General features: G+C 40.9%; 1 protein-coding gene across 1 annotated transcript in view; it reads left to right on the top strand.

Annotated features, from left to right (window-relative positions):
• The window catches only part of FGF9 (fibroblast growth factor 9), a 32,332-nt gene extending 19,626 nt beyond the window's left edge, over nt 1-12,706 (top strand). Inside the window, exon 3 of the mRNA XM_044249411.1 lies at nt 11,835-12,706. Coding sequence (XP_044105346.1) covers nt 11,835-12,080 — 246 coding nt within the window. The 3' untranslated portion in view covers nt 12,081-12,706. The remainder of the gene's footprint in view (nt 1-11,834) is intronic.
• Nucleotides 12,707-16,559: the final 3,853 nt, after the last annotated feature.

A 16,559-nucleotide genomic window follows, 5' to 3' on the forward strand; every position in this document is an offset into this window, starting at 1 on the left:
TTAATTTGTAAACTGGGCCGCGTGAGGACCACCAAGAGAAAATAAACCCTGGGGATGACAGGCACGAGCTGACCGCCTCCAGGCACCCCCTGCTTCTTCCACACCTCACTTAGCTGCAACTTTCCCTCCCCGCCTCCTCCATCTCACCTCTGGCGTCAGAATGGATTGTTGGTCACACAGAACCTGAGCTCCTCCTCACTGGAGCGGGTTGCACAGACAGGTTCTGAATCGTAGAGCCTCCTGCTTCTCTTTTAAGTGTATCAGTCTCCTCTGGTTCCTTGAATTAGTGATGCCAGACAGGCTGATCCGAGTTGGGTCAGTCTCACTCATTCACATGTTCACTCCCACATTTGCTCACTCACTCGGACACATAATCACACCCTCACTTGCTCACACCCTCACACCTTCACTCACTCACATCCTCACTCACTTACACACTCAGACCCTCGCACCTTCCCCAGCTCATGCCTTCGCTCATTCACACACTCGCTCAGTTTGGTCACATCTTCACTCATGCTCCCACTCACTTGCTTGCACCCTCACTCACACACGCTCTCATATCCTCACTTATAGACTCACTCCCTCACACCTTCTCTGGCTCATGCCTTCGCTGGCCCATGCCTTCACTCACACACTCACTTGCTCATACCTTTACTTGCTTATATCCTCACTTGCTCACATACTCAGTCACTTGCTCACACCTGTACTCACTCATCCTCACCCACTTGCCTATACAGTCACTTACACACTCACTCACACTCTCCCTCTGCCACACCTTCACTATCTCACATCTTTAATCACATACACACACACCCTCACTCAGACTCACTTGTTCACACACTCACTTGCTCGCAACTTCCTTTGCTCAAACCTTCACTCGCTTACACCCTTGCTCACATACTCACTCACATCTCCACTCACTTGCTCACACCTGTGCTCACTCACATCCTTACTGACTTGCCTACACACTTACTGACACACTCACTGATACCCTCACTCTGCCACATCTTCACTGGCTTACACCTTCACTCACACACTCACACACATATCCTCACTCAGGCTCACTTGTTCACGCACTCACTTGCTGACACCTCCTTCACCCAAACCTCACTTATACCCTCACTCACATACTTGCTCACATCCTCATTCACACACTCACATACTCACACCCTCACTCGTTCATACCCTCACTTGTTCGCCACTGACTCACTCTTCCCTTGACTCACACATACCCTCACTCACTCACTCACTCACTCACTCACTCACACCCTCACTCCCTCCCTCAGTCTTCCCTGCTGGCTTTTGTGGCGCCAACCAACATCACTGGCACCACCCACTGCTAATACATGCTGGTCCTGGAAATTCACTTGCTCCTCATTATTTGCAGGTTGTATATTTGCAAATGTGTGTCCTTACAAATCTGCTTGTGACTCTAAGTCATTAATAGTGGCACATGCGCGGTCATCTGCAGACATTCAAGGGAAAGCAGAAGGGAATGGCCTGATGGGCACGTTTCCAGCAGAGGTCTTGCCAGGTGATGCTCTCTGCTCTCTTTCTTCAGCTCACACTATACACAAATGTCCTTTGGGGGATCTATTTAGTGCCACATTTTCCCTTTTTGTGCTTTTTTTTTTGGTGATTTTACTGTTTCAAATGCCCCCCCCCCAGGCATAGCACTGAAGTGCTATCTGGTGTTTCCAAATGCAAGATGGCTGCGATGTGTCTTATGGAGCACACTAGATTAGTGAGAGAGTCTTGTGTGAGCGTGAGCTACAGTGCTGTTGGCTGTGAGTTCACTGTTGATGAATCTACAACATTAACTTAAATAGAAACCCACAAAAAACCCAGCTTATTTCTTGATGGTTTGATGAAAGTGTTATGACTGACTGGCGTGGAACCTGACCTGGTGTTTCTCTTATGAGCAGTGCATCCATATTCTCGACTTCAGTGTTCATGGTGACTTTAGAGAACAGAACTCTTGCAAATAAAGAGATCAACTCTACATACAAATGCAAATGACGCCTCCTCTTCCCAGCTTAGAACTGGTCCAAGAACTTGCAATTTTGTTGGGGGTGGCAAATATACAAACCAAGAATTATAATGTAGTATGATAGAATTATGTACAAAAAGGGTTCAGAGAAGTTAGAGGAGAGAGCTTAATTCCGGGGCAGGAGAGAACTCCAGGATTTTTCACAGAGGAGATGGAGAAAAATAGGCAGGTGTCTTGAGAGGAAGCCTTGCGTGAAGGCAGCTTTGTGGCTGGGCTCAGAAACATGGTGGCTGCTGGATATATCCTGATTTGTTATCTTTAATTCTGGTCCCCCTGCCGTGGTCCTGTCTCTGCTTCTGTTTCTCCCACCTGCTGCCAGAGGCTACATTGCTGACATTGGAAGGTCTTTTCCCGTCACTGTCTTCAACCATGGCATGGGAGGTGCCCTTGAGCCCCACAAAGAAAGCTGGCCCCCCTGGAGGCAAGGAGGAGCTGCTACCCTAAAGGCAGCTACAGTGGTGGTCGGGCCACCTCCTCCCTCTTGCCTCCCCTGTGCTGGGGACTGACGTGTACTTATGCAGAGACATCATTTCTCAGTGTGTTGACCGGTACACCTCAGCAGCATCCAAACAGGTGGCCGAGAAAAATGTCTGCTTTCCTGACACCGCTGCTGCCGAGGCCTCCCCCTCAGGATTAAAAGGTTATGGCGTTCAGGGGGCGAGACATATACAGAGCTGTCTTTGTCCTCTTTATAAATGCTTAAAATCCTGACATGAGTTGATCCCCTCTTTTCTTACTCCTTTTTTGGTGCGTACTGGAATTCATGGAAATCTCCATCATTTACTTTTTCCCTTGTAATGAATCTCTCAGAGCTCAATACAGTATTCCAAGAACAGACTTGCCAAGGTCATACCAAAGGCATCCCTTTCCCTGGGGTGCACGATGTGATTGCTTTGCATTGAATGATTTTTACCCGTTTAGCTGCCATGTGGCATTGTATGTTCTCAACGTAATTCTGTCCACACTTGGCCCTAGGTTTCCTCCCTCCATCCTTTTTCCCACACGAATTGCTGTGTTTGATATAGCTTTTCTCTTGGCTGTGTCAATGTGGCCTGTATTCTTTTTCATTATCTTTTAAGTTGATTTTCAGTTTGCAGTGTTTTGGTGAAATATTGAAGCCTATACTTGCACTTGGAAAGGTTTGAAGCTGGAGGCAAAGCACAGAGTAGTGGAAACCCAAGGATCATTTGCATCCCAGCTCTGTGGCTCACTGGCTGTGCGACCTTGGGCAGGCTCCTCAGACTTGCTGAGGTGTAATTGTGAAACAGGACTAATGACAGCCACATCACAGCATTGCTGTGAGGATTAGAGGAGAAGAAGCCCATAAAACAGCCAGCGCGCTGCTTGGCTCGCAGTGGCTCGTTAGCACAAGCTTGTCCCCTTAGCATTCCTCAGGGATGAGTGTGAGGAACGCTGCCCCTGTGCAGCCTCTCAGACTCCTGACTGGATGTGAGATGCACAGAAAACGTGTTTCTCGCAAGTTTGAATTCTGGAACGAAGACGTATGATGAAGTCTTTGAAAATAGATATAAATCTCCTTCATTCCTGCATCCCTGGAATCATTCGTTGAAGTGTTAACCATAAAGCCTTGCTTATCAAGATTAGTTGATTAATCAAGATTAATCAAGATTAATTTTAGATACTTTATTTTTATATGTAGCTCTCTGTTATTTTATCCATATAGTTAAAGAAGTTTCTTTCTTTGGGATTTTATTTACTTTTGTATTATTGTAATTCTTCTTTTTTTTTTTTCCCTATGTTCACATATTAGTGGATTCACCACGCTATCTCAGCACCTGAAATGTCTATCACTGGAACTGTTTTTTCAGGATTAAAGTACAGTTTTAAAAAAGGATCTATGTCAGCGTATGAATTTTGTTTTGGAGCAATGGAATTATTAGTTGATGGTATTAGCCCTGATTACTGTTGGAAGTTGGTTGTTCCACTCTAGCCGAGTGAAGGGCCCTGAGAGAGTTAGACACAGTCACCTTTGTGTTGCAAAGAGGAAAAGACAGCAACACTGGTCACTTTTTAAAGATTTTATTTATTTATTTGACACAGAGAGAGATCACAAGTAGGCAGAGAGGCAGGCAGAGAGAGAGAGAGAGAGAGACAGAGAAGCAGGCTCCCCGCTGAGCAGAGAGCCCGATGCGGAACTCGATCCCAGGACCCTGAGATCATGACCTGAGCCGAAGGCAGAGGCTCAACCCACTGAGCCACCCAGGTACCCCTGGTCACTTTTTAAGAGAGCAGGGCCATTTATATATCACAAAGTCAGGGGTGGGAAGAAAAGTTTAATTCTAGAGAAATCTGGGCTGGCATGAGTATGGTTGGAGCTAGGAGCTGGGGACCCAAGAAGTAAGGGGGATGCCAGAGGCAGGCTTTATCTCCCTTATGATTTTATTTTACGTAGGGTTTCTCTGTGGGTATTGGGTGAGGATGGGGCGGTAGGGCCCCCCAGCATTGGCTGGAGGGGGCTGTTGAGAAGTTCAAGAGTTCGGTATTATTTATCTTTGAGGTTGCATTTTGTCTACCCTATGCACGTGTCAGCTTTCCCATTGGGTTTGAGTTTGTTTTCTTGCAAGACTTGGTTTTTCCTCCCAAGTAAATTCTCCAAGGGAGAACTTATGATGTATGGTTTGTGGGTCAGGCAAGCATTCATTAAATAAGCCATGTTTCTGGTGGCCAACATGGCAAAGAGGAGAGTGGCAAGCTCCAAAGTGTAAGGACAAAGTAGGCAAGACCTCTTCCAGACAGGATCATTCTAATCGTCTCCCAGGGAGAAGAGAGAAGGGCCCCTTTTGCCAAAGGGATGTCTTCTTCCTTGTCCTCATTTCTTCCTTGAAATAGCAATCTCATTCCCTTGGCTGCTTCTGGAAGCATTAATGCAGTCTGCATTTCTGATCAGCTGTCCCCACCCTCTCTGCAGTGGGCAACTGGTGCAGCACATTTTATTTAGTTTCTTTCCCTATTTTCCTCCACAACAGTTTCTTTTTCCATTTCCTGTTCAATATGTCCTTCCAGAGTTCTTGTGGATAGCTCTGCTTTTCCCATTTTGAGGTTCCAGCACTGAATCACTAGAATCTTAGACCCAAAGAGACCTTAGAAATGTCTTAGTCCAGTTCCCTCATTTTACAGAAAGGAAATTGAGGCCCAGGATTATTAATCAACCCCCACCTCCCGCCCCATTCCCAGAGTGTGTGTCTATGTGTGTGGAAGTTCGGCATTCCTTTACATAAGGAAATTCTACAAATCTTTTAGTTCTTCAAAAAAAATCTTTGGGCTTCTACTGTCATTGTATTGGTTCATTTTTTGATTTAATTTTATTTCTACAAACCAAGTTCTTAATTTAACCCATTTTGTCTATCATAGAAAACCTCTGGCACATTTTTCTTTTCCCACTCCCTAAGGTCTATCTGATGGTTATCTTGGAAACAAAGTAGTTGGATTCAATTGCCTTTGTCTTTTTGGATCCCTTATTTCCTTAATTTCTCCTCCCAGCTGTTCAGCTTTAGGGGTTTCTGCTATTGTGTGTCAGTCAGATTCTTCCAGGGCCTTCCCTCTGCTCTGGGCTCTTCCCTCTGGAGCTAAGAGCTCTAGGAGAAATGCACCAGGAGTTTTCTTCAGCGTTTGCAGGTCTTTGATGTATTTTTTAAGTGGTCACTGAGTGGCCTGCTACTCTTACCAGATCATCCTGTAGGGTAAGAAATGTTACATGTGATTTCTTTCTACAATGGTATTCTGAGATCCTAAAAGAAGTTTCATGAATTTTTCCTGTCAGGGTCTCAGTGGAAGCATTAATTGTACCACATCTAATTGTCCACATAGGGACACAAGCAACGATGTTTCTTAAAGTGAATACTGGACTTCTCGAATTTGAATCCTCGTGCTCCTGGAGCATGGTTTTCTTTCCCCTGTGGGACTACATCTCTGGAAATGAATTACAAATTGATGAGCTAATATGATTTGCTAAACAAATATCCATGTCTAGAGGCAGATTCTAAGGAAGGCACCTGTATTGACTAGCCTATCTGTGGCAGGTTCTGTCCTTGGCAGCTTTGCTGGTACCACAGGATAGGGAACGCACAGCATAGAAAGTGTCCATGTGCCCCTGTATTCAGATGGGCCCCAACCTTTGAACCCCCAACTGCCCAAGTAAGCTGCTTCTGGAGAGAAGGTAATTTGTGTTTGTTTTGTTTAGTGTTTGGTGAGGGAAGGAGTGGAGAGAAATGTCAGAATTTTTAATATTCTCTACATTTTGATGAGACCGAAAGAAAAATTGCCTGCCTCCTTGCTTCATTTTGTTTACATTGGCCAGATGCAACTGATTCAATTGTTCCCACAATTCCAGGATCATGGATATGAAAGCAGGCCCATCTGGAATAGTGGGAATTTGAAAAAGATTTTGAAAGAGGGGGGCTTACGATGAGCCGTGTCAAGGGCACAAGGGGTTTGGCTCTGAACTGGAGTCTAATAAAATAAGAAATAGTGCGCTCTTGCCTATTCTCCTCTGTGTTTGTTGCTTTCTGTCTATTTGGGGACCTCTCCCAGGAGAGAAGAGTTAAAAGACCTAGCTTCTTATTAATGGTCCTTTAGTCATTATATTTAATCACCCCGATCCTTGCAACAACTCCCATTAAGTCTTTACTGCTAGATTATTAATGAGGAAGAGTACATCTGTACGAGTAATTGTGGTTGAGGGAGGTTTAAATACCATGACTGTAATAAATGGGAGATATGAGAATGAGGGATTCCACCAAATCATTAACTTACAGAATGTTTGGAAACTCTACTATCAAGTTGGTTTCTGTAGAGTCGCTGACCTCGAATTTATGGGTTGGGCTAGTTTGCGCAACTAGTTTAAGTGACCCATTGAGTTGAATAAATGCAACCATTTTGGGTAGTGGTTAAAGCTACACCATATATATTTATAAATAAGTTTATAAATATGTAAACATAAATATATTTTTATATGCATATAAATATGGAAATCATGTTTAAAATGATAGCATGACTAAGCCTATATATTTTCCATGAGAACTGTTGAGCCTTACATCTTGAAAAATTCTGATTTCAGTTTTTAAGTGGGTATAGATATGAATTGGGCATAATAAGGCCTATGTGGATTACATATTTTCCAATTGTCTTATATTTTAAAGTGGTATCTATATGAGTTTATGTCTTATAACATTCCTAAGCATTCTCAAGAGTGTGCTGTAATTTTCACATTATTATCTCATTCTTTGGCTTTAATAGGATTCATAAAAGTTTTGAAGTTTTAATTTCAGTTTTTCCCACTGCTTAGAATTTGATGATATAAAATGAAAAGAGGTTTCCATAGTTGCTAACATTCACCAGATTTTGTTCCAAAGCATGGACTTTAGTAGACTTTTGAATTAAATCCACATTCTCCACCCAAGCCTAGTGATATAATCCAACAGTTCAAAGATAGGTATGCCATAAACAGCTATAGTTAAATAATCTAAAAAAAAATTAAAACATGGAAATACAATAAAACAAGAATTGATCACTTTATAGTGGAATACTCTATAAACTGTCTGCATTGGAAACATGTGGTGAGTTTTAAAACATCTGAGTTCTATAATTCTAAAGTGTAGAGTTGATTGGAAGGCAGAAGTTTTTTTTCCTCCTCTGCATATATAGAAGAATACAGGCTAATATGTTTTTGCTGTCCCAACTTGCACTCGTTTGCTTATTTTTAATTTAGAAAAATCACTGCAAGGTACAACTATAAAGTATAGTCACCTCGACTAAGTATTTTGTTACTGAGTTCTAAAGTGCAATCATAAAGAGAGCAATTCTGTAAATCTTGCTATTTTATCTGTCCAAAACCAGAAGTCACACGTGAATGTAATCCCCAATAAGAGGAAGAAATTTTTTAAAAGCATACACATGGCATAAAAAAGGAACAGGGTCTTTAATTCTTAATGATCATTTTAATTTTTGAGGTACGTCAGTTTATCTGAGTGACATTATACTAATTGTCTTATAATTACAGGAGCTGAAATGTACCAGTGCTTTTTCAATGTAATGTCTGCACAATCTCATTTAACTTGTTAACTGAAGTCAGACAACCCTTCTGTGTAGGAGGCAATTGAACTCTTAACCATCACAAAAAGTGCTGGCTATAGATAATACTGTTTTAAATGGAATAATTCACTTCATTTTTCTGGGTTGCCTAGAAAGTTCTATTATGTGTATGTAAAAAAAATGCTGTAAGAGCCTGCTAGGGGAAATGGAGCAGTGTTTTCTGAGCAGTGAGAAGGCTAGTTCAGTTTCTTCACTTATAACTTAAAAAAAAAAACAAAAAACAAAAAACACCAACCTCTCAGAACATATACAATGAGAATCTTTTCATAAATTCTGAAACCAAATGTGTTCCCTTGCTAAATTGTGATGTCCCTACCACTGTAGAATTTTATTTATAATTTCTACTCCTCCTGCAAAGCGAATATTGTTTTCTAAAAACTATTTTTTGTTAAGGTAAAGAAGTTAGGAAGCATATATGAGTCTTAGAGTAACAATTACTTCATGTAATTCACTAGCGTAGTCTGCGAGCCCTAGTCTTTCCCTTGCTCGGCCCTCTGTAGTGCCTGGCCCTTTGGAAATAGCACCAGGAGCCAGTCTGGAGGAATCACAGTGCTTAGAGAAAAGCAAAAAATCCCAGAAGGAACTGGTCTCCAGAATGAAGGGCTTCCAGTAGGGCTCCTAGAAACTTCTTGCTCAAGTGGCTTTATTCCCATAATAAAGAGATCCTTTGGTACAGACCAGGGGCAAGACATTTCACATCTGGGTCCTGCTGTCCCATGTATTTAACAGGAGAAGTTGAATTAGCTCTTTTCCAAAGTTCCTCCCTGTTGTGAGAGGTTATGATGTTAACATAATGTCAACAACCAACATAATGTCTCACTGCTTGTTTATGGAGGGCTTCATCTGTGCCAAGCATGTTCATTGACTGCATATTTGTAATAGCCCTCTCTCAAGATACTAAGCCGCTTTAAAGTTGAAGTTACTGAGGCTTGGACAAGTTAAGTACGTAGTCGTAAATGTCCCACAGCTAGTGAAGGGCGAAGCTGGAATCTGCGTGGGCCTTCGACGCCACAGCTGGGCTCTTCACTTGTGTGCAAACTACCTATCTTCTGCTGAGGTGACATGTCTGTGTTTCTAATCCAACAGAGTCCATTTTACTATAGTTGTGATAGTTCTATAAAGCAAACAGGACTAATATACATAACTCATGGTTCCAAAAGGAGACAGAAGTGTTCTTTTTTTAAATGAAATGTCTGTCAGGTGATACGATTTCCTGCTGAGAAAAAGAAAGCTTCAATTGAGTTAGTTTTTCATGTTTTTTGAGGAACTAAATGTTCAGCATGCAGTTCCTTATGCTGGTCCATTTTATTAGGTAAAAAAAAACAAAAACAAAAACATAATTTGTTTGGAAAATTTACTTAATCACAGCAAACCCAAACCAGACATTTTTAGCCAGGAATAATCTTGTCTGTGAGGAGAATATTTATTACACAGATGGAAGTAACGACTAAAATAGCTGGTAATGTCTTTAACACACTATTTTTATTTCGTCAGTCTTAATGGAGATGAAAGAGAAATCACATGCAGCCTCGTCCTCCAGTGCAGGGGAGGGTAGAGGTTGTGTTTTCTCAGAAGAATGAGCCTCTAGGTTTCCATGTGGAGTGAGGTGAGGGGCTGTCTGGCCACTGCTCACCCCCTCCTTCTGAGGGTGGAGCTTCTCCTGGCACCCCAATGGGTAATCCAGCTGAGGGGGGAGCTCCGCATGACTTCTCACTTCCCACAATTCATTTTGTCCCTACAAACCCAACATCGGCATTCCAAAATTTCCCCATCGTTTCTGTCCTTGACAGACGCGTTGTTTTTCCTTTTGGCTTTGCCCTGTTTGATTTAAGAAAAACTTGTCTAGTGAGGTAATATTGTGTCACAGACCCTTTTGGGGCTTGGAAGAGGAGGTGCCGGCAAGTGCTGTGTGCTTTGGAGTGGGTGTTAAGCCTTTAGTTCATGAAAGAAGTAGGGGAGCCGGCCTCACATTGGACTGTTGATTTTGTCAAATTCTCCCTTCCTCCCTTTGCTCTCCTGATTTACTCCATTGTGAGGACATGATGGATTCTCCCCAGCTGCCCTCTATGAACTCAGTGTACTAAACTGTGTCTCAGGTGTGTGCAGTGAAAAAGGACATCTGTATTTTGGTGATGTCTAGTTTGCTGTCTTCTGGGTCTGAATGTCAGAAAGGGAAAAATGTCAAATGCCCTTATCTGTTCTGCTGTTTTAAGTCTGTGCATGGACATGTGTTGTTTTCTGGTTTGTTTTCTTATATATGTAAGGTGCCAGAGGGAAAGAGCAAGGGGAATATTTTTAAAGGTCATTATATGTTCATTTTTTAAAAGTACCATCAAGGAAGGTATTTTATTTTTTTTATTTTTATTATTTATTTATTTGACACGGAGAGAGAGATCACAAGTAGGCAGAGAGGCAGGCAGAGAGAGAGAGGGGGAAGCAGGCTCCCTGCTGAGCAGAGAGCCTAATGCGGGCTCGATCCCAGGACCCTGAGATCATGACCTGAGTCGAAGGCAGAGGCTTAACCCACTGAGCCACCCAGGCGCCCTCAAGGAAGGTATTGATTTGAAAAGTTGCGGTCCAGTGGTAACAAGAGCAGAGGCCATTCAATTCCGTTGCCTTGTTTCTTCTTCAGAGGATAGCATTTGTGACTTGGGTGTGCTCTTGGTTTTGGGATGTAAGGCGTCTGTTGATTCTGGTCACGACTACTGCCCATGAGACTCATGACTGCAGGAGCCCTGGGTCGTGGGGTTAAATGGGACCTAGAGTTTTATAAAGCTCAGGTGGAGGGAGAGGTGTAATACATTTGTAAAAATGTGGAACCTTCTAACTTTGAATGTAGGAATAAGTACAGCTTTTCTGTTGGTAGCTGTGTGCCTGAGAATGTGGCTTTTTAAGTTGGGGGGCTCTTTCTGTCTAAATTAAAGGAAGTAGGAGGGCAACAACAAATGTTTTTACTTCTTTGTATTCAGGAAGACTCAGTCACATAGAAAGCATTCTATCTTGAAATGTGGACGGTGGATTAACTGCATCAGAATTCCCCCAAGGGCCTGTTAAAAATGCATATTTCCAGACTTTCTGGATCAGAATTTTAAAGGGTTGGAGATTGCAAATTTGCATTTTAAAGAATCATCCCAGGTGATTTCTTCCTTAACCCTGAAGTTTGAAAAGCACTCTTACGGAGTGGTAAGTAAACTCTCCTGCTTCAGAGGGCAGAAGATATCCAACCTCAGTGCTAATGTTGAGCATGTTGGTCTACAGGGCAAGTACTTTATAAAGCATATACTAAAGATGAGGCAGTTATCTGAACTTTTGGCTTCGGCTAAGGCTCTCCCTCACAGGATGCTCGCCATCCTAATTGCTGCTGTAAAAATGAGAACAACTCATAGCATTGGTCGTCCTTTGTTTGGCTTGTTCAAATAATGGGCATATGAAAAAAAAATCTAACTAGAAAATGTTTGGAATCTTTTGCACTTCAGTCAGCATGAAAAGCAATTAGCATGTAGTTAAGTTTATACAGTCAGGCACTTTTGCAAATACACCACAATGGTTAAACTGGGTTAAAATCCGTGTTTTCTTACCAGAGTTATATTATGTCATGATTAAATATTGCTTGAAATACAGAAAGCAGGTATTTTGCCCAAATACTTACCTTTTTGTTTGTCTGTTTTAACAGGAAAAACTAACCCAAGAGTGTGTATTCAGAGAACAGTTTGAAGAAAACTGGTATAACACGTACTCTTCGAATCTATATAAACACGTGGACACTGGAAGGCGATACTATGTTGCATTAAATAAAGACGGGACCCCAAGAGAAGGAACGAGGACTAAACGGCACCAGAAATTCACACATTTTTTACCTAGACCAGTGGACCCCGACAAAGTACCCGAACTATATAAGGATATTCTAAGCCAAAGTTGACAAAGACAATTTCTTCACTTGAGCCCTTAAAAAAGTAACCACTATAAAGGTTTCACGCGGTGGGTTCTTAATTGATTAGCTGTGTCATCACACCAGCTCCACTGTTGCCAAACTTTGCCGCATGCATAATGTACGATGGAGGCTTGGATGGGAACATGCTGATTTTGTTCTGCACTTAAACAGGCTTGTCCTCCTGGAGGACCGCCGCTGCCCACTTGCTTGATTTATTGTGAGAGGACGAGAGGGAGACTGAACGGGGGTGTGAGTGTGTGCGTGGATGAATAGCAGGGGAGTTGGAAGAGAGAAGCAGAAGCAGAGAGGACCGCGGCCTGATGCATGCTGGGATTTAGACGCGCTTTTACATTTTTGATCAGTTGTACTTCATCTTGTATCAGCACAGCTGCCATACTTCGACTCATCAGGATTTTGGCTGGTGGCCTGCGCAAGGGTACGCTGCATTTTCAAAGGCATGGAGGGTGCAGTCTTACTTAAAGGACTTTTTCAGTTCATGCTCACGGGTGCCATCCCGGTGAATTTAAAGCAAAGACCTCTTAGTTTAAAAAAAAATAAATTAAAAAAAAAAAAAAAGGAAAAAAAAAGAAAAAAAAGTTAAATTTATTTATAGAAATTCCAAAGGCAACATTTTATTTATTTTATATATTTATTTATTATATAGAGTTTATTTTTAATGAAATATGTACAGGCCAGATAGGCATTTTGGAAGCTTTAGGCTCTGTAAGCATTAAATGGCAAAGTCCGCTACGAACCTGTGGTAAATTCATGCAAGTAAATATAACGGTGCATGGATATGAGAAATTCTAATGACCCTAATGTACTAAAGGCGACAATCTCTTTTGTGCCCGTATTATTGTAAACTTATGCACATCATTCATGACACTGAGTATTCACTCTTCAGACTGCTTGTTTCATAGCTTATCCCAGAGGATTAAAGAAAAACTGGGTCTCAAACTTTTATTCTGTGTCTGTAATATTTCCTCTCTCATAAGTGACTTATTCCATCATTGTAACTTCACGGTTGGAAAATACAAGGGTTGGCATATATCCTACATGTTTAAACCTATTGCAGAATATACCAAAGCTGAACAATTAACTATGCTTTTATTTTAGTTGGCCTCCAGGATAACAGGACTAACATCAAACATTATACTGATTTAGAATCCTCAAAAAGGGAAAAAAAAAAAAAAGGAGCTTCTATAGCACAGATTTAAAAAATTTTTTTTTTTTTTAAGGGATAATAGGTTAAACAGGATCATTCTTGGAGACTTTTTATTTGTACACTTGGCTATCAAATATGACATTATACAAGCATCATAGGGGTCATTGTAACGTCTTTTATAGAAAATTGCTTTTGGTGTGAACCATCATAATACATGGGAATAAATAGCACCCTTCACGTAAAACTTGCAAAACGGGACTAATACATCTTCATCAGTAATGACAATGAGGGGGGAAAATATTATACCTGTTGACTGTGTTTTGTTTTTAAAAATGGTCCTCACAGCGCTCAATTTTTTTAGAGGGGAGGTTACTATATAGAATATCTTTTACAAGGCTTTTATAACATTTTATGCTGAAAAGCATAAGAATACATATTTCTTTAGTAGCAATAATTTTGGAACTTGCCCTTGGGCAAGGAAGACTATTTCTTACCATATACTAAGGAGAAAAGAGCCAAATTCTTAAAGCAATATTTAAGAAAAAGGAATTTATAACAAATTCTCATACCACATATAACACTTTCTAGCCAGTTATGTTGGGAAATTGAAAGTGACAGTTAAAAAATGTGTTAGGATTTATGTAACTAATTTTAAAATTTAATATTCCAACTTTGTTTTGCTCTGATGCACATTCTTTATGAAAAATAAAAATATGTCACTGTTGAGTTAAAGCTGTTTTGAAGTAGAAGCGCATGACTTATTGCCATGAGCACATGTGGCCCTTCTATAGTCAAAGTTCCAATATGTAGCAAAGCCCTCCTGCTGATGTGCATTAAGGAAAAACTAAGTCTAACGTTTGGAATTAAGAAATATTTGGGGGGAGGGGACAGAAGCAATGTAAGATAGTTGATTTATGATAAACTCAGAATGTCCTCTTCATTTATTTTCTTGTTTTTTTCTCTTTCAAAACAGAAATTACATTTAATTCCAAGATGTAGTATTTTTTATTTATTACTTAACCCTTTGCTGCTGCTGAAATGTGCACATAATCAGGCTTTAGTTTTTCCAAAAAGCATTTGCTATTTTTGGCTGAAAACATTAAACATCTGACCACAGGGAAGAAGCAAGTTTCTAGGATGTCATAGGTACAATACTTAGCACTGAAGAAATTGGTTTTAGGAGGTAGCCAAAAGTAATCTTAAAGTAGCATGAGATGCTAGATAATCGGCCTAGAGGAAAGCAACTGGTTTGCGAAAAAGATTAAAATCTCCATGCATTCCTAGAAAATGCTACTTTAACGTCTACTTTTGGACTTAATTTGTTTGGGTACCCTTTTCTTTTTCTTTTCTTTTTTAATTTTTTTTTAAAGAAAAACAAAATGTTATATGCTTTTGGCAATGGATACAATAAACTGTAATGGTCTGTAAATAAATAAATATTGACTTATGCAATTTATGTAAATAAGTGTTCTGGGAGAGTAGTTGGCTCAGGGTTTTGGCTGGGGATTGTCCTGTTGGGCATTAGAGCGGGTGGGTTTGCATCCAGTTCTTGTCGTCAGAGACCCAAAGCCCATTGGATGGCAGCTCCAAGCCACTGTGGAATGGGTGGTTCCAGTTTTCACAAACAGATGCTCAGATAACCAAACCACTATCTTATTGGTGCCAGCACTTGCACCTTGGTCAGAGACTTAGCGGGCATGGACTGAACAACCCTCCCATCTGTCATGTGAATGTCCCCAGGCAGTGTGAAGGACATACTAGGTCAGTGTTGGGAGACCTGTCCTGCCAGGTCCTGTGTTGTAGATAAATGAATGGCTTTAGTTTATGGTGTTTTCCTTCTATTTCATCTCATTAACACTACAACATTGTGTTATTTACTTGATAATCTGTAATTGTATGTAAATACATACAGGATTATGTAATTTGTGTAAATACATAATTACAGACTTTTGAAAACTGGTATTTTTTACTTGATGTCCATTTTGGAGCTGCTTCACATTATGTGCCTACATGAACCAATGGAATTTTAAAAACATGCTCTCCTTGCTCTTACAGCTGTTGCGTGTGTGTTGAGGGGATGGGGGGGTGTGGGGGCTGGAGAGGGAGGAACAAACATATCCAGATGTCTTTTCTTTTCTGTAAGCATTAGATGAAGAAACGAGTAATCTGGGATAAAGATTTATGAACTCGCAGCAAGCAAAACTCAGTGTATGCACACATTTTTGGGGATGGGTGAAAGGACAAAGGCATATTTTTTGAGGTCAAATTCTGTTTGCTGCATCATTTGACCTTCACATGTGCTGAATTTAGATCTACTGTCTGTGGTCACTTGCACGAAAGAGCAATGAAGTCGCAGGGGTGGGGAAATAGGCCAGATGGATTCCAAAGATGTGTGACCACCCGGCCCCCTCAGGTGTGTGCATGTATACGTGTGCTGTATATGTAACATAATGCTCTGGGGGTTCCTCCATAGACATTTCACATTTTAAAATTGATATTTTATTGGTAAAAGTGGAATGGGGAGGGATTATGACAATAAATAGCGCCTACGGTATGTTTTGGTGACCGCTTTCTCTTAGGTCTGTAGGGAACTGGATCCCAAGTTTTAGTAAGATAAAATGGATATGCATCCATTGTTTAAGTTTAAGGTGTACTGCGTAAGGATTTTACTTACATCACCACAATAACTTTAGTTAACATCCATCATCTACAAGAATTTTTTTGATGTAACATTTTCTTCACCAGACAGACACATGAGGAAATAAGAAATAACCTCTTGTTTCATTTTCATTGGAAGGAAAGTGAAAATGAGTATTCTTCATGTGTATGCACCCTCTTGCTTCTATGTTGACTTAGTCATCAGGCTGAGAGTCACTGAGCTCTAAGGTTGGATGATTATTGTGACGGCTACCAGGGAGGCAAATGAAACACCAGAGTGAGGTTTCTGTTATTTTGGTTAATGGTCAAAGAAGATTCTTTGAGTTGTTATTACCCACCAATTACATTCCATCTGTCATCTTGGAAACCATTTTTAAAACTTAATTTTAGTTGAAAAAAGTTGTAGGCATACCAAATATCTCAATAACCCTTGGCAAACTGCACTTGAAACCAGCTCTTTTTTTTTTTTTTTTTCCTGTGCCTTCTGAAGATATGCATTCTTGGTTATGATTCTCATTGTTATTAGTGGACTTATCCAGGAATACCTGGTACTGGGAACTAAAGAGTTAAAAAGCGTAATGAGGACCTTCAAAGCTGAACACTTGGTCCTGCCCTCCTCCTGCAGGGGAAGGACAAGCATTGTT

Source organism: Neovison vison, chromosome 5, assembly GCF_020171115.1.
Source record: "Neovison vison isolate M4711 chromosome 5, ASM_NN_V1, whole genome shotgun sequence".
Classification (NCBI taxonomy): domain Eukaryota; kingdom Metazoa; phylum Chordata; class Mammalia; order Carnivora; family Mustelidae; genus Neogale; species Neogale vison.